Source organism: Ctenopharyngodon idella, chromosome 11 (assembly GCF_019924925.1).
Source record: "Ctenopharyngodon idella isolate HZGC_01 chromosome 11, HZGC01, whole genome shotgun sequence".
NCBI lineage: Eukaryota > Metazoa > Chordata > Actinopteri > Cypriniformes > Xenocyprididae > Ctenopharyngodon > Ctenopharyngodon idella.
In genome coordinates, this window is record NC_067230.1 from 9,935,023 (window position 1) to 9,958,627 (window position 23,605).

General features: G+C 37.2%; 2 protein-coding genes across 4 annotated transcripts in view; one reads left to right on the top strand and one right to left on the bottom strand.

The window, feature by feature from the left end:
- Positions 1-716: 716 nt before the first annotated feature.
- Positions 717-14,070, bottom strand: prkacba (protein kinase, cAMP-dependent, catalytic, beta a). Its single transcript, XM_051912401.1, has 10 exons — positions 13,790-14,070; positions 12,094-12,155; positions 11,876-12,004; positions 7,700-7,798; positions 7,440-7,522; positions 7,212-7,338; positions 6,998-7,093; positions 6,798-6,920; positions 1,595-1,759; positions 717-1,494 (listed from the first exon to the last, which is right to left on the bottom strand). Exons 1-10 carry the CDS (start codon positions 13,965-13,967, stop codon positions 1,369-1,371), a joined length of 1,188 nt encoding a protein of 395 aa, XP_051768361.1. The 5' UTR covers positions 13,968-14,070; the 3' UTR covers positions 717-1,368.
- Positions 14,071-15,381: 1,311 nt separating this feature from the next.
- ttll7 (tubulin tyrosine ligase-like family, member 7) overlaps positions 15,382-23,605 on the top strand; it is a 115,361-nt gene continuing 107,137 nt past the window's right edge. For all 3 annotated transcript variants that reach the window (XM_051912397.1, XM_051912396.1, XM_051912400.1), the window contains exon 1: positions 15,382-15,566. The gene's annotated coding sequence lies outside the window, so the exon portion shown is untranslated. The remainder of the gene's footprint in view (positions 15,567-23,605) is intronic.

A 23,605-nucleotide genomic window follows, 5' to 3' on the forward strand; every position in this document is an offset into this window, starting at 1 on the left:
GTGAAGCATTAAAGAACAACCCAAACTGCTAAACAAGAGATTGGAGATTAAAATAATATCAGATTTGTCTAATTTTAAATAAAAATATGATAAATTTTATAATTGTATAAGTTATTTTTGTTAGGCTATAAAAAGAACAAAGAAGCAAATTAGCAAATTACAAAGACAACAGTAAATTAAATAGCCTAACTCTTTTTTTTTTTTCAGATACAGTAGGTTTATTTAACATTTATTTAACATCTTTTGTTGTTTGATTAACATTAATGACAGACAGGTATTTAATTGGGCTGCTGAATGCATGTAATATACTGACACATATCCAGTTTTTACCAACCTGTTTACGTACACTTAAGCCATTACCGACTGTATTCACGCGAGATACTCTACACGATGAACATTTTGACATCTGTGTGTGCGTGTATTTGACTATTCAGGCGCAAGGAGAAATGATCGCGCGCGCGCGCGACAGAGAGAGAGAGAGCACACGCAAGAGAGCGCTTCTGTTGCGTGTCCTTCAACGCGATTCCGCCGATCCCGCCTTCACTAACTGCAAGTTAATCGATAACGAATTGTGATCGGATTGCAATTTTGTGCTACGAGGAGCTTGGGTACCTTTTATTAGGCTGTAAGCTGAAATTATATTCAACCCGCCAAAGCACTGCACATAACCTACATAAATAGGATACTCATAGACAAATGACACTTAGCATTGGACATTAAAAGGCAAAATAAATCATTTTCTTTTATTCAGTGTCAAAATAATTGGTCCCAAAATTGTACAGCATGATCTCTACAGCATATATAAACATTTCTTTTAAAATTAATCTATTCACATGGTCCATAGAAGAAAAACAAATTACTGTAGAGTTTTTTTTTTTTTTTGGTCACAATTTCAGAGCAGTGTAAGACTTCAAATGGAATATCAAGATCACATGATTGAGCTGTATACATTTTTACATTGTACTTTATTTATCTTTTCATATTTCTGAACAGCCACAGGCTTTCTTCAGCATATACACATTCTACAGATATCACACACACACACACACACACACACACACACACACACACACACACACACACACACACACACACCCTATCCCTAAACCTATCCATCACATAAATCTTTCTGCTTCTTTCACATATTACATAATACTGAACATTTTCTTTATACTTTTCTTTAATGTGTAACAGACAGGGGGGAAATGGAGCAGTATTCCATAAAGTGGGTAAAAATAAATTAATTAACATATTCAAGTAAAAATATTAAATGTAATCATAAATTGAAAAAAAAAAAGAAAAAGAAAAAAAAGAATAAGAAGACCAGAACAAGACCCAGGAACTCCTACTAAAGCTTTTACAGATGCCCTAGAACTCCAAGAACTCCTTTATACATTTCTCTGTGACAGACACCCGTATGTCTTCCTCGTCATAATCATCAAAGTTACTTGTGTCTCCGGGCCCTCTGCACTTTGGTATGATTGGAGCGTCAACCTGTAAAATTCATGAAGAAATAAACCAGAATGCAAAAGTAGTTCTCAAGAACCAATCAAAAACTTGAAACCTGCAGGTGTTAAAGAACAAGAGGACACACCTTCTTCTCATAGATTGCAATCCAGTCTGTCGTAGCAAACCATCTGTGGTTTTTGATGTCACTGACTCCATTTTTCAAATTGCCAAAGCGCTTTGTGAGGTCCACCTGCAGCAGATTGCGCAGAAGATCCTTCAGGTCTGAACTGAAGTGAGAGGGGAATCGTACCTGTGGAAATCAAATATTCACATCTGAAAGTTTGATATTTATCCAATCACTAATTATGTTAAAATTCACCCATGCATTGTTGTAGAAGTCAGCAAATGTTGAAAACATCTCTAGAACCTAATTAAAGGGTTAGTTCACCCAGAAATGAAAATTATGTCTACTCACCCTCATTTCGTTCCACACCCGTAAGACCTTTGTTCATCGCCGGAACAAAAATTAAGATATTTCTGATAAAATCCGATGGCTCAGTGAGGCCTCCATTGCCAGCAAGATAATTAACACTTTCAGATCCCCAGAAAGCTACTAAAGACGTATTTAAAACAGTTCATGTGGTTACAGTTGTTCAACCTTAATGTTATGAAGCAACGAGAATACTTTTTGTGCACCAAAAAACAAACAAACAAAAAAAACTTTATTCAACAATATCTAGTGATGGGTGATTTCAAAACACTGCTTCATGAAGCATCGAAGCTTTACAAATCTTTTGTTTCGAATCAGTGGTTTGGCACGTGTACAACAGGCTTCTAACACCAACTAAAATGCTTTAACATAGCCTACTACATAGTAGGTAGCCTACATTTGCATCCTAGGGCTTGTGGGGAAGTAAAATTGTTCACATAACCTACATAAATAGGCTACTGATGACACTTGACACTTAGATTTGGACATTAAAAGGCAAAGTTAATAATTTTCTTTTATTCAATGTCGAAATAATTGGTCCCAAAATTGTACAGCATGATCTCTACAGCATATATAAAAATTGATCTTAAAATAAATCTATTCACATGGTCCATAGAAGAAAAACAAATTACTGTAAAGGTGACTGTAATATCAAACTGCCAAAGTCACGTGATTTCAGTAAACAAGGCTTCGTTACATCAAAAGTGTTTCGAAATTTCAATGGTTCACTACTAGGGCTGTGACGGTATGGGTTTTTTTTCCTTTTCTTACCACGGTGATGAAGCAACGAATCCCGTGGTTTGGCGGTTAACCGCAGTCCAAACGTCCTCATTAAAACCAAAAGTGTTCATCAGTGTATATCAAGAGCAAAGACATGTTTGTGTGCATTTTGTTTTGTGCTTTTACCAGAATGAAGCGCTCGATCGTCTGTATACAGACTGCGCATTGTGCATGAGCGCCAAGAGAACTGATAACAGCGGGCAGTGGCAACGAGCAAAAACAACTAATTCCAGCGAGAGATCGCCTCTTAACACAGACCAACGAACTTCTTATCGAATTGAGATATTTCTTTCTTTTACATCCGTGTGTGCCGCGAGATCGAGACACGTCCCACCCTCAAATTACGCCTATACAATAAGTAGCCTATTTATTTTAAATGTGAACTGATTTATTTAAAAGTAGACATTTCAAGCTTTCTTTAGACGTATGTTTCATGTTTGTGTGATAATTATTCGCTGAGTTTTAATTTTTTAGACGTTTCAGAAAGATTCAAAGACAGATAAAAGGCAATTTTTATTTTACAAAAGCAGAAGGTTTTGTTTTTATTGTGAGTGTATACAAATAAAAGTAGACCACTTGTAGTTTGTAATGATGTCTTGCACTAATCTGTATCGTCAAAAATGACGGAGTAGGCTTATTTTAAGTTGTTTCAGCTGTCTTAAGGAAAAATCCATCAGAACGCGCCGGCGAGTTCGTCGGCCAGAGGGTCAAAAAAACAAAACGTAGCCTATTTGGTTTCATATTTTTGTTTAAATATTAGACTATAGCCTAATATTAGTTTTTAATTTGTTTAATTTATAATCATTTATGTTGATTATGAACAGTGAACAGCATGACTAAGATAGGCTAATAAGATGCGCAATATGTCGGGAGACATGCAGTGGGTCAGACATGATTTTGACCACTTCATTAAGTTTTGTTTTGTAGCAAGCCTTTCTTTAAAGTGAATTTCATTTTGTATAAATTGTATCTTAATTTTAATCAATGTTTTATCAACCAATTGCCTGGATTTAATAAATAGGAAGAAAACCAAGAACGTCGGGTGTGAACGTTAATTATTTGATAAGATATTGTTGGTCTAACAATATATTTTAGTTGAACATTATCTGTAGAAATCACAAGTACTGGAACCTAGCAGTTAATTAATAATAATCAGACACATGCACAAAATAAATCCCCCATATGTTTGGACTGTTGCTCCCCTTTGCACGAAGCTGTTTTTTTCTCCAGAAGCACTTGAACATAGGACAGAAGACAGTGAATTATGATAAACAATGATTATTGTGGTTATAGTTCATATCACACACAACATAAGCACTCCTGTAACTTTCACCAGCAAAAATAAATATATAAATAAATAAAATACATAAAAAAGTGCGGTGATGACGGTGATTACCTCAACATCGCGATAGGCATCTCGTTACCGCGGTGATGCAGTAATGCGGTTATGTCACAGCCCTATTCACCACTGAGGGGCGTGACTTTGGCAGTTTGATGCTCTGAACCACTGATTCAAAACAAAAGATTTGTAAAGCTTCGAAGCTTCATGAAGCGATTTTGAAATCGCCCATCACTAGATATTGGTGAATAAAGTCGTCATTTTGTTTTTCTGGTGCAAAAAATGTATTCTCGTCGCTTCATAACATTAAGGTTGAACCACTGTAGTCACATAAACTGTTTTAAATATGTCTTTAGTAGCTTTCTGGGGATCTGAAAGTGTTAATTATCTTGCTGGCAATGGAGGCCTCACTGAGCCATCGGATTTTATCAAAAATTAATTTGTGTTCCAAAGATGAAGGTCTTATGGGTGTGGAACGACATGAGGGTGAGTAATTAATGACAGAATTTTCATTTTTGGGTGAACTAACCCTTTAACCTCATTAAAAATTTTTAACTAAATATATGTTGTTTTTAATACTGATTAAAGGGATAGGTAACCCAAAAATGAAAATTATCCCATAATTTACCCACCCTCAAGCCATCCTAGGTGTATATGACTTTCTTCTTTCAGCCGAAGACAATCAGAGTTATATTAAAAAATATCCTGGCTCTTCCTAGCTTTGTAATGGCATTGAATAGTGCCTGAGTTTTTGAAGCTCCAAAAAGTGCATCCATCCATCATAAAAGTAATCCATACGACTCCAGTGGGCTAATAAATGCATTCTGAAGTGAAGTGAAAAGTTTTTGTGAGAAATTATCCACATTTAAAACTTTATAAACTATATACACTCGAACACTGAGGACGTTCACGAGAGAGTCCAGTTCCGGTGGAAGGGTGACCTCTGACCCGACATATGACATAGCTCCTCTTCTCTTATATCAACATGCTCCTACATTTTTCTTTAAAACTTCTTGTTTTGTTTTAAGCTATCCTCCATGCTTCCGTGGTCATCAGTTCTCACCTAAGCTTACGCTAGTACGTCTATGCCTTACGTCGGGCCAGAGGTCTCCCTTCCACCGGAACTGGACTCTCTTGTGAACGCACTGGAGTCGTATGGATTACTTTTATGATGGATTGATGCGCTTTTTGGAGCTTCAAAAACTTGGGCACTATATTCAATGCCATTACAAAGCTGGGAAGAGCCAGGATATTATTTAATATAACTGTGATTGTGTTTAGCTGAAAGAACAAAGTAATATACACCTAGGATGGCTTGAGGGTGAGTAAATTATGGGATAATTTTAATTTTTTGGGTGTTGGGTGAACTATTCCTTTAAGAAAAAAAAATGTATATAGTTGCAGTATAAAGGTTTTGTAACCATTTTTGAAATTAAATGACTAAAATGTCCCTTCTGTCTGACAGATATGAAATGAGTGTCCTGAGAAATCAATCAAACATCTCTGTGACAGACATAGACTGTGAATAGCACAAAAACACTATTGTTTAGCTAAACAGAAGACTCTGAGGATCTCTCTGACTGTTAGTAATTTTTTGCATTGAGGTTTGCAGGGGTTTTAGGCATGCGGTGTAATTAAATAGCTAAAATCTGGAATACACTACATGAATTTTGCCCAGATTTCCCCCCCAATTTACAGTCTGGATTAGACAACACTAGTTGCTGAAATTCAGACCTAGTGTGTAGATTTGCTGTGGCTACTGCTGTGTCTTTCGAAGGCTGCACCCTCCGAAGGTTGCATTTGTCAGCCGCATAAGTCTTTGAGGCTGCTTCATTTCAGAAATGTAGGAATTTTATAGTGGTTATTTTTCTGAAATGAGACATTCTCAATGACGTATGTAGACAGCAAATGTGACCTCCGAAGGGTGCAGCTTTCAAAATGGGCACAGTTTATGATTTTATGATTCTTATCCACTCAGAGTATATATCAAATATGTTTTTAAAACACATATTGTTACCATTTGTCATGCATCATCTAGCAATGAGGCACCCATTTCTGCATAAGTCTTTTCAGATTTTAAAAGTCCTGCAGTGTATTCTGGTTGCCGTGATTTTGCAAAGTAAGACATATTTTGTTGATCCTGAAACAACATTCCTGTCCAAAAACATAGTCCTTACCCTATCCTTAAACCTAACCCTACCCATAAGTTATCCCTAAAAACAGAGGGAAACAATAGGTGAATAACACTGATGTAGAAGCCCCGGTTGTAAGCTTAAACTTGACATAAACTGCAAACCTGTTCCTCAAATCTGATTGGTTGATTGAATGTTATTCCAGGGTCAACAAAGATGTTGATCTAGGAACATGTTGTACTTAGTGAAATCACATTCACCGTGTTTTCCAGCCTTAGTTTGACAGAACTTAGCAAAACTGATGAAGCAATCCAATTAGAGTAAAATAAATAGAAGTTGTGATATAGTATAGATATAGGACCAACACCAAGACGGATTTCTACTGACAATTACTGAAAAAAATTGTGCTAAAAATGTGCAAACAGCCCCTCAGAACACTTTAGCTATGAGCAAAGTAAGATCCTGGCAGCTACCCAGAATAATACATTTTGCCAATCACATTTTCTTCACAAAACTTAGGAATCTATAAAGGATTATTTAGCAATTTTTCAGTGTTAAACACACTGATGTATTTTTTTATTTCTTGAAATTGTGAAATTCTTCTGACCTTGCCAGATACGATTTTCTCATATATCTGAATTGGTTGATCAGCGAAGAAAGGTGGATATCCCGCAGCCATTTCATAGATCAGAACACCCATCGCCCACCAGTCAACAGCTTTGTTGTAGCCCTAACAAAGTAAAAGAGAAAACGCTGAGATCTCATTGAACTTCTAAATGAACAAGAACTATTGCTGTGCTTTCTTACCTTGCTGAGAATGATCTCGGGTGCCAGGTACTCTGGCGTACCGCACAATGTCCAAGTTCTGCCTTTGACTCGTTTGGCAAAGCCAAAGTCTGTTACCTTAATCACATTCAAATATAAGAGTTATGGATGAAGACAATTAAAATAATGTATGAAAACAAGACCAAAGTGAAGGTAACATTTTATCGGAAGACCAGCAGCCAAATGACTGGCACACCTGGATGTATCCCTGATGATCAATGAGCAAGTTTTCAGGTTTTAGGTCCCTGTAGATGAGGTCTAGAGTATGAAGATACTCGAACGTCAGAACAATCTGAGCAGCATAGAAACGTGCATTCTGTTCACTATAAGGAAAAAAATCATTGTTATTTCACTTATAAAGAAAGGAAGAGGGCTAAAAGCACATAATAAAGAGTTTTTATTAACTAGTTTTTAAGCTGTTCACCTGAATCTTCCAATCCGTCTCAGATGTGAGAACATCTCACCGCCTTGGATATATTCCATGACCATGTATAAATTTGAATTATCCTGTTAAGGGATTAATTATTTAACATGAAAACCTTAATGCTCTGAAATGCAATTAATTTCTGTTTTTATGTAATAGCATTGCATTTTTGCAGTAGCTTTAGCCCTGCCAATGATCTCACTTCCAACAAATGCACACTTCGACATTGTCTTTCTTCTCAATATAAATTGCTCCTTTACCTTAAAAGCGCATTCCAGCTTCACAAGGAAAGGAAAGGACACTGCTTGTAATATTTTCTTCTCGTTTAATGTGTGTTCTACCTGTTTGAGCTTCACCACCTGAAAAATCACCAAAAGCAGGGATTAAAAAAAAAATTTTTTTATTATAATAGTTTAATGTACAAGGGGGATACATTTCTAGTCCCAAAATATATTGTAAAATTCTGTAAAATTCTTTTTCTTTCTTATTTAATAAACCTAATTGGTTGCTTAAATTATACTATAGTGATAAAGTATAAGGCCAATATCAAGAAGATTTTTATCGACAATTATCGAGAAAAAAACAAACAAAAACAATTCCCTTTTAAGAAAACTGAATTTTCTCAAGATGTTAAATTTAATGGATTCTCATTAGCTACATAAATGTTTTGGAAAAATAAAACAAGACAACTTTAGCCTTGTTGTATTTCCAAGTAAAAACAACATCAAGCAAAGTAATACTTGTGGTTTAAAAATGCTGATTTTTACAGTGACTGTTTGCCATTTAAATTCAAGAAGAAAAAGCAGCTGGATCCAGACATGATTACTCTTACCCATAATAGTCATTCATTCACAACACATTTTGCTTTTTCTTCTTACTTGTCAGATCGGAGTCACATACACATGAGCAAGCATGCATTGTATTTGACCCCTTTTGCCAGCTCAATCCTTTCAGCAATGTGTTATAACAGTGTTTTAGTGTCATAAGACACATGACAACAATGTACTTTTTTTGCATACAGATGGCAACATTGTTAAAATGATCCTTATTCACATGGATCCTCTAAAATGACTAGAAACTCTGTATTATTCAAGCCAGGCCAGTAGAAGGCGATGTCACTTTGTAAAGGAACACTACGCTCCTATAGACACATGCGCATGTCATCGTTTTCACAAATTCTTGTTTTTGTAGTTTACATGGAGATGATAATGGTATCTTTTTCAAAAGCTTGCATTTTGAAACACATTTTTAAAAGTTTGCATTTTCAGGCCCCCAAAACGCCACTGTCGCGTAAATGAACGGCTAAAACACATAAAAAGTTTTCTGTTTTTAGTTGAAAATGGTGTTGTGTAAATGGCCACTCAAACAGTCTGATTACGTGACACTCATCAGTGGAAACAACATAGCTCACTGTGGTTTGATCCTGTCAGCAGAGGAAGTTTCAGTTTCCTCTCTGCTCTGTAAATAATTTGAACCATTTTACATTACATTCTGACACATGAAACAAGGTCTAGACCAGCCAGACTCAATTTAAACTGTGACATTTGACCTGTTTTTGAAATTCCTGAAATTCCAAAATGATAATCAAGCAAATTCAATGTTTAAGAAACACAAAAAAAAATTCTCTATAGAGAACATCAGGACTCTGTAGGAAATTGAGTACAAGTATGTATGTAAAAAAAAAAAAAACATGCTCATTTTTGTTTCGGCCGGTCAAGCAAAATGAGATGAGGAGGGATCTAAATGCAGCACTGTTATTATAAACAAAAACAAAGACGATAATCCACAAGAGAAACAATGAAGAAGATCGCAGGAGAAACACATGAAAACATCAACAACACAAGACAAATAACTGGACAAGCTGAGGGCCATACACAAGAGATAATGATGCTAGGCTAACTAAACAAGGAGCAGGTGGATGTAATCAATCAAACAATGAGTAACTATGACAACAAATGAAACCACGACAATCAAGGAAACAGATAGAAAACACAGGAAATAACGATATAACCATAAACGGTGAGTCCGAAATCATATACTGTCTGATTAGGTACTACATTTGAATTTAAACTTACTTTCTCGACCATTAAAAAGTACGCTCGGGGAGTATGAATGAACTTTGGACGTACTACATCTGTCATTTTATTACTGTCATGTGACCTACCAGTGTCATTTGCGTCACTTCACTGCCATTCAAAAATCCTCTTCCGCGGCCTCATGGGATAGTAAAGTGTCCATCGATTTTAGTTTGTAACATTTATACTGGGACTAGGCTTAAACCTTTTCTGTGAAACCGGGCAATTATGTCAAGTTTAGTGAGAAGGCTTCTGAACATACTCAGTTTGATGATCACTGATCACCCATAATAATCTTGAAAAACTTGTTAAAGCATGGGGACTTTTGAGCAAATGTAAATATTTGTTATTCAGAATTAATGTATGTTTTAGATCTATTTATTGTTTTATAATAAACAGAGCTAATGATAAATGTTGTTCAAAATGTTTTGTGTCAAGTCACCATTAGGGTGATTAGTGTTCCCTTAATTTGGTAAAGTTTCTTCAATTTTAATGATTAAATTCTTTATGGTTGATTTGGTCCCTATATAACCTTTGAGTTTGTGCCACTGACTATACACCAGCGTTTCTCAAAGTGTGGGGCACGCCCCACTGGTGGGGAATATACAAGTCTCGCGACAAACGAGAGGAAATTTGGTCATTTTTGTGCCCATCTCTATTAACCTTTTGAGCGGCACGGTCCCACATATGGGATTTAGAACGTTCAGTGACGTCACTTAACTACCAGATTCAAACTGTGCTTTCGCGCTTTGGCTGGTGCAGAGCCAGAGACAGACTCGCTCAGCAGCGCTTGTCATTTATCACAACTATGCAGTGTTTTCAACAACATAATGTTTATTTTAGGTTTCGGACATTTAAATATACATAAGTTCTAGTAAAACAATACATTTAGAGTTTGTAAAGTAGGCTACACATTGATTTCTATGGAAGCAGCAATAACAATTAATTCAAATATAATTTAATGACGTCTTTTATTCATATCAGATACACATAGTGTAAGTAACTATAAAGTTTACTCTATTTTTCTCCCAGATCACCGGCCACTTACTTACATGGATTTCGGGAGAAATTGATGAATTCACGTGCTGTAAATCCGACTGACAGGACTCTGAACAGCTGCGCAAACTAAGATTTTTTAAACGACAAAACTAACGTTTTAAACGACAAAACACACTCACTTACACATATTTGAGAATCGGAATATCAGATAGTTGATGATATGATAAGCAAGTTTGTGAATATTTTGAATAAAAAAAGGAGAAACGAAACAAAAGCGTTACATCTGTCATACAGTGTTAGTGACGGCAACATGGCGGAGGAGGCGCTCATTATTATCTTATTTTCTTTTTTTCCATGTCAAAACTCGTTTCTATCAATTCTGCTGTTTGCCTATTTCTATTATTTCCGTTATTGTTGTTATTGCATCACACCTCAAAAGCGCGTCTCGAGACCCTCGCGTTCGACGCTGCGCTTTTTAAAAAATCATTCCTGAGCGCTGCGTCTCGCGTTTTTAGACGCAAAGACGCGTTCTATGTGAACGGCCCATTATTGTGTCTGTGGTGTGACGTGACAAGCATGACGCGTCGCCACGGAAACAATAAGGGGAAACGTTCTAAAATAAGGGTCGCGTAAAAAAACTTAGCTAGAATATTAATTTATAATTTATATATAATAAATTATAATGCAAAGTGTTAATATAATTGCACTTTTATTTTCTCTATTTTGAAGTTTTTAATGCTGTTATGTTTTTAAAATGTTATGTTAATAAAATAAATTTTAATAAATTTTAACAGTTAAAACTTAAAGCCTAGTTTATTAACATTCTGTTGGGGCGACTGGGGACAGGTGGGGCTCGGAACCCTTCCCTACCTCCAAAGTGGGGAATGCCAGAAAAAGTTTGAGAAACACTGCTATACACAAATTAAGCAAGCTGAGATTGTTTAGTGGAAAGGTCTACAGTTAGTAATATTTGCATGAGTAATGTGCAATATTAATTCTCAGGTTAACTTCAAAATGCAAGTTTATTGAAGTTCACACCACGGACAATAACTATAAAGTTTTAACCAACCTTAGTGTTTTTTTTTGCAGTTAGTTGATACAACTATTTTTTTTTTTTTTTTTTTTTTTAAACAGTGGATGTTCCCTTCAGAGGACATTGAATGAATCAGTGTCTTTATTGTAAAATCTTGGAGAATTTGAAAATAAACATTTGCAGAATAATATACATTCTGCATCTCCAGGATGTAAGAGACGTGACTGGATTAAACAATATGTCTCTGAGGAATTAACAAAAACAAATGTCTTCTACAGAAGACAAATATCAATTGCTTGGTCCTGCAGGAGGATATAGAGTATACTCACTTTTTCCTTGTCCAGAATCTTCATAGCATAGTATTGTGCTGACTGTCTGTGCTTGACTAGCATGACTCTTCCAAAAGATCCAGTCCCAAGAGTTTTCAGCCTGTCAAAGTCATCCAGACATGATGTGCTCTGCAGATCCAAAGGCAGAAGTCAACAATTAATTCTGCTGGAGAAAACGGACTTTGACTTTCATGTTTACAGTAATAAAGCTCCCATACCTGTGGCGGACACTCCCATTTTTTCAAAAAATCTTCTTTGGCTTCTGCCAAGTATTCCTTCACTAAACAGAACAGATTACAGAAAATTGACAAAGGATTGTTCAATGCATGATTTTAAGATAAACAATAAATTGCTTTGTTTGGAATAAAACTTTAACATTTTGTTAACTTAAATTTAATGTGTGCAATCAATTTCAATTTGTAAAACAGAAGCTAAGGCATTTAAATTGTTACTGTATATATATATATATATGAATCATTCTGTTAGCATCTCCTGGCCAGAGGGTATCCAGCTTCCAGCATACTTTGCAAGGGATTGGATGGCAAGAATATATGAATTTATGAATTTATGTTTTTGAGCAAGATGAAAAAAAAAAGGCAGGAAACACATCAAACGGCAGTAGAGTCAGTGCACTTTCTGCCAACACCAAATGTTAGGCATCATAAAAATTAAAATATTTAAAGAGTGTGTGCTTTTGCTAGCAAGTGAATGTAAATATATCAATTGCTTTGCTGGATATTCACTTTATAGGTTTCTGCTACACAGAGTATTTGAATTGAGTTTACATGGCTATTTCATGTTAATAAAAAGTTTAGCCAAAACTGAGTAAAGTTCAGCCAAAGAGTTTTAAAGGTGCAAAATACAAAAGCAAACACATTATAGCACAGGAGCACTAAATATAGAAAAAATGTGGATGATTTCTTGCCAGTCCATGTTTGCAGCAACAGAGATGCTGTTATAGTGACTAATCATTTAATTTAATAACCATCTTTTAATCTGGTTTATCATTCAAAGACATGGTTCTAGCTACACTCAATTTCCTGTAGGCCTATACACTTTATCCAGAGAGATTATGGAAAGTATATTTCATCTGACACTTGTAAACAACAAATTAATAAAGAAAAATGTGGCAGACTGATAATAACATTACAATGCATTTATTTGCTAACTGTTCTGAAAAACATTACACATCTCACCACTTGACAACATTATTAATGTTTTCATAAAACCAACTAAAACAAACATACTTTTATGATATCTTTCATGAGGTGCAGCCTGCCACCTGAACATAAGATTTGTGTGTTTGTCAGATGTAACAGTTGTGAATTTGGTTAAATATTATGTTGTAATTTCACTGCAACCGAGAGTGTTGTGATGAGAAATACAGAAATCAAGTACACTGTGATAGCTGTGTGCAAGGCAACCTACTATCAAATCTGCTACAAACTAAAAGGAAAGATAATGCTTCATGTAGCAAACTTGATGTAATTTTTTAACATCCACTTTTCACCAAAGTGAAACTTCAGGTTTGTTTGCTGGCTGTGAGAAGCAAAATGATCTCTTCCTGTTAAAACCACAAATAGTCTGACAACAATCAGAGTGTACAGAAATATATGCATTTAGATAAGGCTAACACATTTTACTCTGCACTCATCAGCTAATTACAATAATAAAAGAAAACCCTTCATCACATTATAACCTTCAATCTATAATGGCTGAGAAAATGAATCAGAGATACTCTACATATGCAGTGAGTTAATATCAAGAGTAAGCAGGATTCAAGTGCATTGAAACAACACTCATTAGGTCATTTCTTAATAATAATAATAATAATAATAATAATAATGAGACATTAAATATATATATATATATATATATATATATATATATATATCTGAAAAGGCTTAGACTTACTTGCTGCATCCCAAAGGCCAGTGTACTCTGACACATGTGGCCCCTCATTCTCTAGTCCTTTCTCCTGGTTCCCTTTCCGATATTTGTGAAAAAATCGGCTAGCTAATGTGTCCAGTTTCTGAAGGGCAGAGTTAGTGCCTGTTGACTGCCCAAAGTTCGGGTCTTTTGTCTGGGCCATCACACGCCTTGTTCATACAGAAGGAAACTCTCAAACTGGTTGATAACCACAGTGCTCTTCAACTAGTGTCTCTGGAGCACAGAGAAGTCATAGTCATTTCCTGTTTGTGAGTCTAGATTAACATAGTGAGTCTTTGTCTTACCACCAACTGAGATAGTTATACTTCCTGTTAGAGTATGTGTTAATGAAGAAGTAAATACAGATCACCTTTGCAAAACAGTGGAGAAAAACAAAAAGACACTCTGAGGTTCCAAAGGCCACCACAGGGAGAATGTAGGCTATTGATTCCCACTGAGAGATAACTTGTCAATACTAACTTGTAGAAATCTTTTACTTATTTTCAGAAAAGACAGAGTTGCAGTGAAAGGGATAGTTCACCTAAAATGAAAATTATGTCATCATTTACTCACCCTCAGTTGTTCCAAACCTGAATTAATTTCTTTGTTCTGCTGAAAACAAAAGAAGATATTTTGAAGAATGTTGGTAACCAAACAGTTGATGGGCACCATTGACTTATAGTATTTTATTTCCATAACATGGAAGTCAGTGGGGTCTATCAACTGTTTGGTTAGCCTTATCCTTCAAGATATCTTCATCAGACCCTTGTGGTAAATGCTTTCCTTTGAAGCGAATGGATTTATTAACATAAAAAAAAAAAAATAAATAAAAAAAAAAACAATGGTGCACTGGTGACATCCTCACAAACAAAAGAAAATAGATGTGAAATAGCGAACGGTTAAGTCGTGGCGCCATCAAGCGGAGGTCACACGAAATAAACGTCAGTGATGAAACACTTTTTAGTGTTTTGGTACAACATTTATGCTATCTAGAGTAATTGGCCACTTTATTCAAATTCACTTGACTAAATGGTCCGATTAAAATATCTTTCAAACAACAATGTTACAAAATTAGTAATAGGTTGACAAAGGACAAGCCACATGACCATTTAATTAAGCATGTCACAGTAGCCTTAACACAGTGGAAAATGCTTAAAAATCAAATTTGGTTAATAGATTGGTTTCTATGTTAGGTTCATGTAATAACATTATATGGGAAAAATGTGATTATTTATTTACTTAGAAACAGGAAATGTATAATATTTATTATTAGCTTCCTAATATCAGTCATCTGAATAAGAACCCGGATGGAAACATTGGTTTGTTGCTAAGAATCCGTGCGCTCCGGAAGAGTCCATGTATTCTACAGTGGGGAATAATGGCCAATCAACAGTAAACATACACGCGAAAGCATGCCTCTTAATCATGTAGAAATTAAACAGTAATTTTATAAATTGTATAGGCAATAAACAATTCCAAACTGTCGTTAAATTATATTGTGTTATTGGTAGTGTGTAAACAGCATGCAGTCCATGCGCCCCTATTTGAGGAATAGATCGGTCCATCTTTATCGTACACTTGCGGTAACTGGACAACATACAGAGCAGATTGAGGGCTTTCATTCAAAGCCAAACATTTAAGTGAAATGTTAAAATAAAATAATATTCATTAAGGTCAAAAATAAGATTTATACACAAAGAAACAGAGAAAAGCGAGGAACAGCGACATCATCGCAGACAGAGAGACAGCAGCCCGTGTTTAGGTAATTTACTCAAAACCTTCTCATTTTCATCATAATTGATCTGATCACAGTGGTTGCACAGTTTATACAAAATAATAATGTTATTGCCATATAATTATTTAATGGCTTGGGCTCAATGTATGTTAGCTATCAGGCTGTCTTGTGTGTCAGTATGCGGCGCATCTCTGCATCTCTCTCATCGCATCCGCATCTGCTGTTTATAAATAATGATCATTTGTCACTGTAATAACATGCAGTATAATCTAAGCATTGTTTGTAATTTTCGTTGTGCAGTTTAGATGATCAGCTGCATAAATCCTGGCAGTGCAGTACCGGTGTTTTATAATCATCTGGGCCTCCTTGCATCAGTGAATATTGCAGAGAAATCAGAGGCAAATGAATCACATGATGAAGCACACTGTATTTACCTGTGAGTAAGAAGGAGAATAGACAGGTGTTTGGATGCAGATGTGGTTTTTGAGCATCCACATTATATGTGGCCTACACACAGGCCAACACTTCCATCACATAATGATCATGAATTAACCTGTGCACATGAGCCAGAACAAAAAAAGATCAGTATCTATCTATCTATCTATCTATCTATCTATCTATCTATCTGTACATTTATCCATCTCATGCCACAGCCTCTAGACTTCTAAGCAGTAGACCTCATATAATGTTTGTTGAGAGGGTGCCATGAGCTCTATACTGTAACAGACCAGTGATTCAAGTCTAACAGCAGATTACATCACTGAAGTACTCTGTTCATGGAGGACAATAGCTTCTAGGAGATGTTGATGTTGTCTGCTCATTGGTTCACTGTTTCAGTAAACATTTTCAGTATGCATTGTCCAGAGTAGGAGCTTTGGAGATTTCTGGTGGTTGTTATCTATGTGTGTGGCCAGGGATTTTTTTTTTCTTTCTTGCATACTGTAAGTAAAACTGGTGTGGTTATGATGTTGCCAAGGAGACATATATGTCCATGTCTAAGAGCTGTGCCCTAATTTTAGAAACTTACACAAAACTTAACACCCCACGCTCAGTGTGACTTCACACATATGGTTTATCAGAGGTGGGAGTCGTTTCTCATTGCTTAATCTATGAAAATAGTATTTTACTTCACACATATGGTTTATTAGAGGTTGGAGTCTTTTCTCATTGCTTAATCCATGAAAATATTATTTTACATGATACACTAATTGTCACTAGGGCACATTACAGTTTATTAGCTACCACTAAATAATGCATATTAGTACCCTAAAGAGATAGAAACCAAAACCAAACAGTTTTAGTTACCATTTTATTTGAGTTCCATTGTAAGGGTAAAAAAAAAAAAAAAAAAAAATCCAAAATATCTGCAGAAAAAAGAAAGTCATACAGGTTTGGAATGACATGAGGGAGAGTAAATTATGATAAACTCATTTTTGGGTGAACTATCCCTTCAAGGGGACCCTAAGGTACTATTATGCAACTCTTAGGGGTACAGAGGTGTACCTTTGAGGGTACTACCCCAGTGACAAGCTACAATTTTTTGCAATTTTTTTTCTGACAATGCATGACTAATTTAATACAAACACTGGAAATTTTGAGTGAAATCTTTCAATACACTAAGCATTTTATTAAACAATTTAGCATGTAAATGTGACTTTTTTATTAGCAAAACACAAATGATGTAATAATGGTCCTAAAAAGTATTGATTATTTTGTTAATCGAGTACTCAACCGATTATTTTGGTGATTAATCGAGTAATCAGTTTTTTTGTAATTAATAATTGCATCAGTAAAGTATCAAAATAGGTAATCTTATGGATTTATTGACCAGGCAAGTTTGGTTGATATGCTACATAAATGGAGACGCAGATGACAGTTATCATATTGGACATGCTGAATTTAGTGACTTCACCGCCCCTTTTGAGACTTTTTTCGAAAGTTTAGGGACAAATCTAGCAACTTCTTGGACAAACCTTATCTAGATTCTTATTTGCTCACTGATCTATATTCATATTTATATAGATCAATGAATTTGCCATTATGATGTCATCTAGTGACATTTAGCTACCAGTTTTAGCTACTTTCAGTTGAAAGCAGTTGGCAACACTGGTTCAAGCCCAATTAGGCTGCAAAAAGCACTCAGTTCAGACTTCACACGCTTTATGAGCAGCAGCTTCATGTCGCGCTAAGAAACAGTCTGTCAGAGAGCGCGCGCGTATGCTGAAATGAGTTGTCTTTCACTGCTAATTGCACTTCAACGGTTTAAAACCACTTGTTTTTAAACCGCAATGCTTAAAAACTCATGCAAATGATACGTTTTCTTGACCACGCAGCATAGCAACCTCACGTGAGAGTAACCGCGACAGAGAGGATAGTCCAAAATCTCTACCGGTTGACAAATTTCTACCGGCTAATCGTGTCTACCAGTTTATCGCCCACCCCTACTTATTGTGCTTAATAACACTTTAACATCGAGCACGTCCCTAATTCACGATCGCCTTCTGAGAGAGGCATGTTTCTGTGCACGCACTTTGGCAGTGTGCCAGTCAGCACGAGTGCTGCACCGAGTTCCTTTTCAGGATATATTGCGCTTATAACTCTTTTTAACATCAAGCACGTCCCGCTCTTTATATTCACATTCATGCATTTCATCACTCTGAAGTGTCAATAGTGCGATATTTATACATACTGCGATACGATATAGCAAAGTCTCTAACATAGACATTTTTTTCATGGTAACGATATATACAGGTGCTGGTCATATAATTAGAATATCATCAAAAAGTTGATTTATTTCACTATTCCATTCAAAAAGTGAAACTTGTATATTATATTCATTCATTACACACAGACTGATATATTTCAAATGTTTATTTCTTTTAATTTTGATGATTATAACTGACAACTAAGGAAAATCCCAAATTCAATATCTCAGAAAATTAGAATATTGTGAAAAGGTTCAATATTGAAGACACCTGGTGCCACACTCTAATCAGCTAATTAACTCAAAACACCTGCAAAGGCCTTTAAATGGTCTCTCAGTCTAGTTCTGTAGGCTACACAATCATGGGGAAGACTGCTGACTTGACAATTGTCCAAAAGACGACCATTGACACCTTGCACAAGGAGGGCAAGACACAAAAGGTCATTGCAAAAGAGGCTGGCTGTTCAGAGAGCTCTGTGTCCAAGCACATTAATAGAGAGGCGAAGGGAAGGAAAAGATGTGGTAGAAAAAAGTGTACAAGCAATAGGGATAACCGCACCCTGGAGAGGATTGTGAAACAAAACCCATTCAAAAATGTGGGGGAGATTCACAAAGAGTGGACTGCAGCTGGAGTCAGTGCTTCAAGAACCACTACGCACAGACGTATACAAGACATGGGTTTCAGCTGTCACATTCATTCCTTGTGTCAAGCCACTCTTGAACAACAGACAGCGTCAGAAGCGTCTCGCCTGGGCTAAAGACAAAAAGGACTGGACTGCTGCTGAGTGGTCCAAAGTTATGTTCTCTGATGAAAGTACATTTTGCATTTCCTTTGGAAATCAGGGTCCCAGAGTCTGGAGGAAGAGAGGAGAGGCACACAATCCACGTTGCTTGAGGTCCAGTGTAAAGTTTCCACAGTCAGTGATGGTTTGGGGTGCCATGTCATCTGCTGGTGTTGGTCCATTGTGTTTTCTGAGGTCCAAGGTCAACGCAGCCGTATACCAGGAAGTTTTAGAGCACTTCATGCTTCCTGCTGCTGACCAACTTTATGGAGATGCAGATTTCATTTTCCAACAGGACTTGGCACCTGCACACAGTGCCAAAGCTACCAGTATCTGGTTTAAGGACCATGGTATCCCTGTTCTTAATTGGCCAGCAAACTCGCCTGACCTTAACCCCATAGAAAATCTATGGGGTATTGTGAAGAGGAAGATGCGATATGCCAGACCCAACAATGCAGAAGAGCTGAAGGCCACTATCAGAGCAACCTGGGCTCTTATAACACCTGAGCAGTGCCACAGACTGATCAACTCCATGCCACGCCACATTGCTGCAGTAATTCAGGCAAAAGGAGCCCCAACTAAGTATTGAGTGCTGTACATGCTCATACTTTTCATGTTCATACTTTTCAGTTGGCCAAGATTTCTAAAAATCCTTTCTTTGTATTGGTTTTAAGTAATATTCTAATTTATTGAGATACTGAATTTGGGATTTTCCTTAGTTGTCAGTTATAATCATCAAAATTAGAAGAAATAAACATTTGAAATATATCAGTCTGTGTGTAATGAATGAATATAATATACAAGTTTCACTTTTTGAATGGAATTAGTGAAATACATCAACTTTTTGATGATATTCTAATTATATGACCAGCACCTGTAATATACAAGTTTCACTTTTTGAATGGAATTAGTGAAATAAATCAACTTTTTGATGATATTCTAATTATATGACCAGCACCTGTAGTGTTAGCAGCAACAATTACCTCAGGAAGACTCACTGAAAATGTCATAAACTGTTCAGCCTTTAATGTTCAAATCGAAGTTGGACAATGATGGAGAGACTGAAGAAGAAGTGACAACATGTAGAATGCAATAGGACTATTCTGAATGGTTAGTTGCTTAATTAATGTAATCCTGATGTGGAGTTAACTATCTTAAAGTCATTGATTAGCATATTCTGTCATGATAATCTATAAATTGCTCCTGTGGGAACTGTTGTAAGATCTCACAGAGCCAGAGAATATATGCTGCATAAAGATAGAACAGGTATAGTTTAGTTTAATCACGGTTATAACATATGTTGTCATCTTGCTTTTATGACATGCTATTGCATTTGTGTTATGTACTGTATTGCAATAACATGGCCTCACCCCTTTGTTGTGTGTTCTCAGGGGCAGGGTTTATGTAAATTCTAGGGTTAGTGATGTCACTAACCCGGGAAGAAGCTTGTTGTAGTCCCTACCAGCCGTTTGTTGTAGTCCTTAAACAGAGAATTCTTTAAAAGAAAATATCTCCCTTTGCATTGAACTAGGTGTCACGAGAGGCAACAACGTCATTTAAGGATTCGGCGTTTCATGAACATAGACTGCATGGGCTTGACAATTCAGTGAACTGCATAAAACATACTGCCCCTTTTCATCGGGCTCCCCCTATATATATAAGGGTGGAGTCCCTGCCAATACAGGTACAATTTGATTGGCCAACATCTCCCTCCCTTTTGAAAAAGAACATTATATTTTCTTTTAACACAATAACCAAGTGCAACACAATGAAACTACATTACTTTGGTTGTTTTGTGTTTTCTTTTTTTTTTCTCTTACCAATTAAAGAAATTAACAATATATAACATTTCTTGTCATTTTAAATCTCTCTCTTCCTCTGCCCTCTTTTTGTTTTCCAAAACAAGAACAATAGAACAAAGCAACACTCCAATGAGTCTCTGTAAGCTGATTTTAGTCTAAGTAATGTTTTGGTGTTTTCACAACTCTGCCACTAAAAGTTATGACTGGTGGTGCCTTCACAGGTGCAGCAGGAGCAACCACAAGAGTTTTTAAAAGTTCAGTTTCTGCACCAGGAAGGCCTGAATTCTTCCCACCTTGAGGTTCACTGCACCCAGTGGCATCTGGTTGCAATGGCATCACTTGCAGATGTTTACGGTTCCTGCATAGGACAGCTCCATTCTGTGTTTGCACCATGTAAGCTCTTGGTTCAGATGTTTTGTTCAGCACCACAGCTGGTGTTTTCCAGCTTTTCTCACTGTCCAGTTCAGCAAGAACTTTCTCCCCAGTTTGGAGTTGTGGTAAAACACGGTGGGGGTGTCTCCGGTCATAGAAGAACTTGTAGGATTCCTTTGCAGCCTTATCCTTCCACTCAACGGCTTTGTAATCAATGGGTTGAGGCTGGTGTTTTTCCTCTTATCTGGGTTGGGCTAAGTCCAGTTGCAGCAATGCGTGTTGCCCGGTAGCACATCAGTGCCATATGAGGGTCAGGTTGGCTGAGAATCCGTTTTGCAGTTTGAACTGCTCTCTCTGCAGCTCCATTGGCTTGGGGGAAATGAGGACTTGAGGTTGTGTGGTGAAAATCGTACTCTGTACTGAACTGATGAAATTCAGCAGAGGTGAACTGTGTGCCATTGTCAGATACTAGCTTCCTGGGAATTCCTGATCTTACAAACATGCACTTCAGTCTGCTGATAACTTGGAACCTGGATGGTGTTTGAAGATGGGCTATTTCGATGTCACGCGAGTAATAGTCTACGACTATCAAGTAAGTTTTACCATTCAACTCGCATAAATCTGCTGCAATTTTGCACTGGGGACCAGCAGGCAAGGAGGTAGTGATTAAAGGTTCTTTCCTTTGTGTGGGTTTGTGGGGCCTACAAAAGGTGCACATTAAGACCCTCCTGTTAATGTTATTACCTGTTGCAGGCCACCAAACTGACATCTTTGCTCTCTGATGGCACTTGGAGAGGCCTTGATGGCCTTCATGAATTCGGCTTAACACCTCCTCCCTCATCGACTCAGGAATGACAATCCTGTCCTCATACAGGAGCAGCCCATTGATGACAGACAAGGAAGCTTTAGCGGTATGATAGCCGCTCAGCTGGAAGAGTATATGCTTAGGCCAACCCTTGTTGAGAGAGCTCATCACTGCCTGGAGATCTGCATTTTCCTCTGTGTCCTTTCTAATGGCATCTAGCTTTGATTGTGACACCTCTTTAGATGTGACGGCTGCTTCAACATATGCCTTCACCTCATCCTTCATCTCTGAGTGGCAGTGCCCTCTTAGAGGATTCCGAGAAAGTGTGTCTGCCACCACCAAACATTTACCGGGGACATGCACTGCTTTTACATTGAAGCGCATGAGGTGCATCAGTAACGCTGACATTGTAATGGGGCATGATCAATATCATAGGAGTTAATGAGTGGGACCAAAGGTTTGTGGTCTGTTTGCAGGCAAAATTCATCCAAGCCTTGAAGGTTGCGGACCAAACGCTCACATGCCCACACACCTGCCAGGCACTCCTTTTTGATTTGGGAATATCTGCGCTCCGCTTCAGTCAAGGTTCTGGAACAGAATGCGACGGCACGTGCTGCATCACCGTGAACTTGGAGCAAGGCAGCTCCTAACCCAAAACTACTCGCATCTGCACTGACTATAGTGGGTTTCGCAGGGTCATAATATGCAAGAACGGGAGCTGTGGCTAACTTGCACTCTACTTTGTTCAGAGCCAGCTCGTGGACTTCTGTCCAAAGCCAGATTGCATCCTTCTTCAGCAGAGCTGTGACTGACTGGAGCTCCGTGGAAAGCTCTGGCACAAATTTGCCTAAATAATTAATCATTCCCAGAATTTGCCTAAGCTCTGTCACATTAGTGGGACTAGGCATATCAGTGATTGCCTTTACCTTGGTTGCATCAGGCTTGATTCCTTCATGACCAATTGTGTGGCCAAAATACTGCAGCTCAGATTTGTTAAAGTGACATTTATCACGGTTCAATTTCAGACCTGACTCTCTGATGATTCTCAAAACAGCCTCAAGATTCTCGTCATGCTCGCTTTGGTCCTTGCCGTAAACAAGTATGTCATCCATGACAACTACAGTGCCTTTGTGTCCAGTTAGTAGTCTGCTCATTTCTCTTTGGAAAATTTCAGGTGCTGAAGATACCCCAAATGGTAGTCTATTAAAACAGAACCGTCCTACTGGAGTTATGAATGTGGTCAAATTCATGCAGCTTGGGTCCAAAGGGATTTGCCAAAACCTTGAGGATGCGTCCAGAGTATAAAAAACACAGGCTCCTGAGAGTTTGGGGGCAATATCCTCTAATGTTGGGAGAATAAAGCGCTCACGTTTTACAGCCTGATTCAAACGCTTGAGGTCAACACAAATCCTGACAGAACCATTCTTTTTTACTATGGGCACCATTGGGGCGCACCATTCCATTGGTTCAGTGACTTCAGAGATTATCCCTAAGGACTGCATGCGCTTTGAGCTCCTGTTCTACCTTAGGCAACAGGGGAAAGGGAATTCTGCGAGGGCTGGCCAGACTATAAGGAGTGGCATCTGACTGAAGTTCAATTT

Bases quoted from the DNA above. Each gene is read 5' to 3' on its own strand.
- prkacba (XM_051912401.1), bottom strand. From the start codon at position 13,967: ATGGCCCAGACAAAAGACCCGAACTTTGGGCAGTCAACAGGCACTAAC. The intron at 7,339-7,439 runs GTGAACAGCTTA...TTTTCCTTATAG, and splicing joins AGACGGATTGGAAGATTCAG to TGAACAGAATGCACGTTTCT. The intron at 1,495-1,594 runs GTGTGTCCTCTT...TGAATTTTACAG, and splicing joins TTGCAATCTATGAGAAGAAG to GTTGACGCTCCAATCATACC.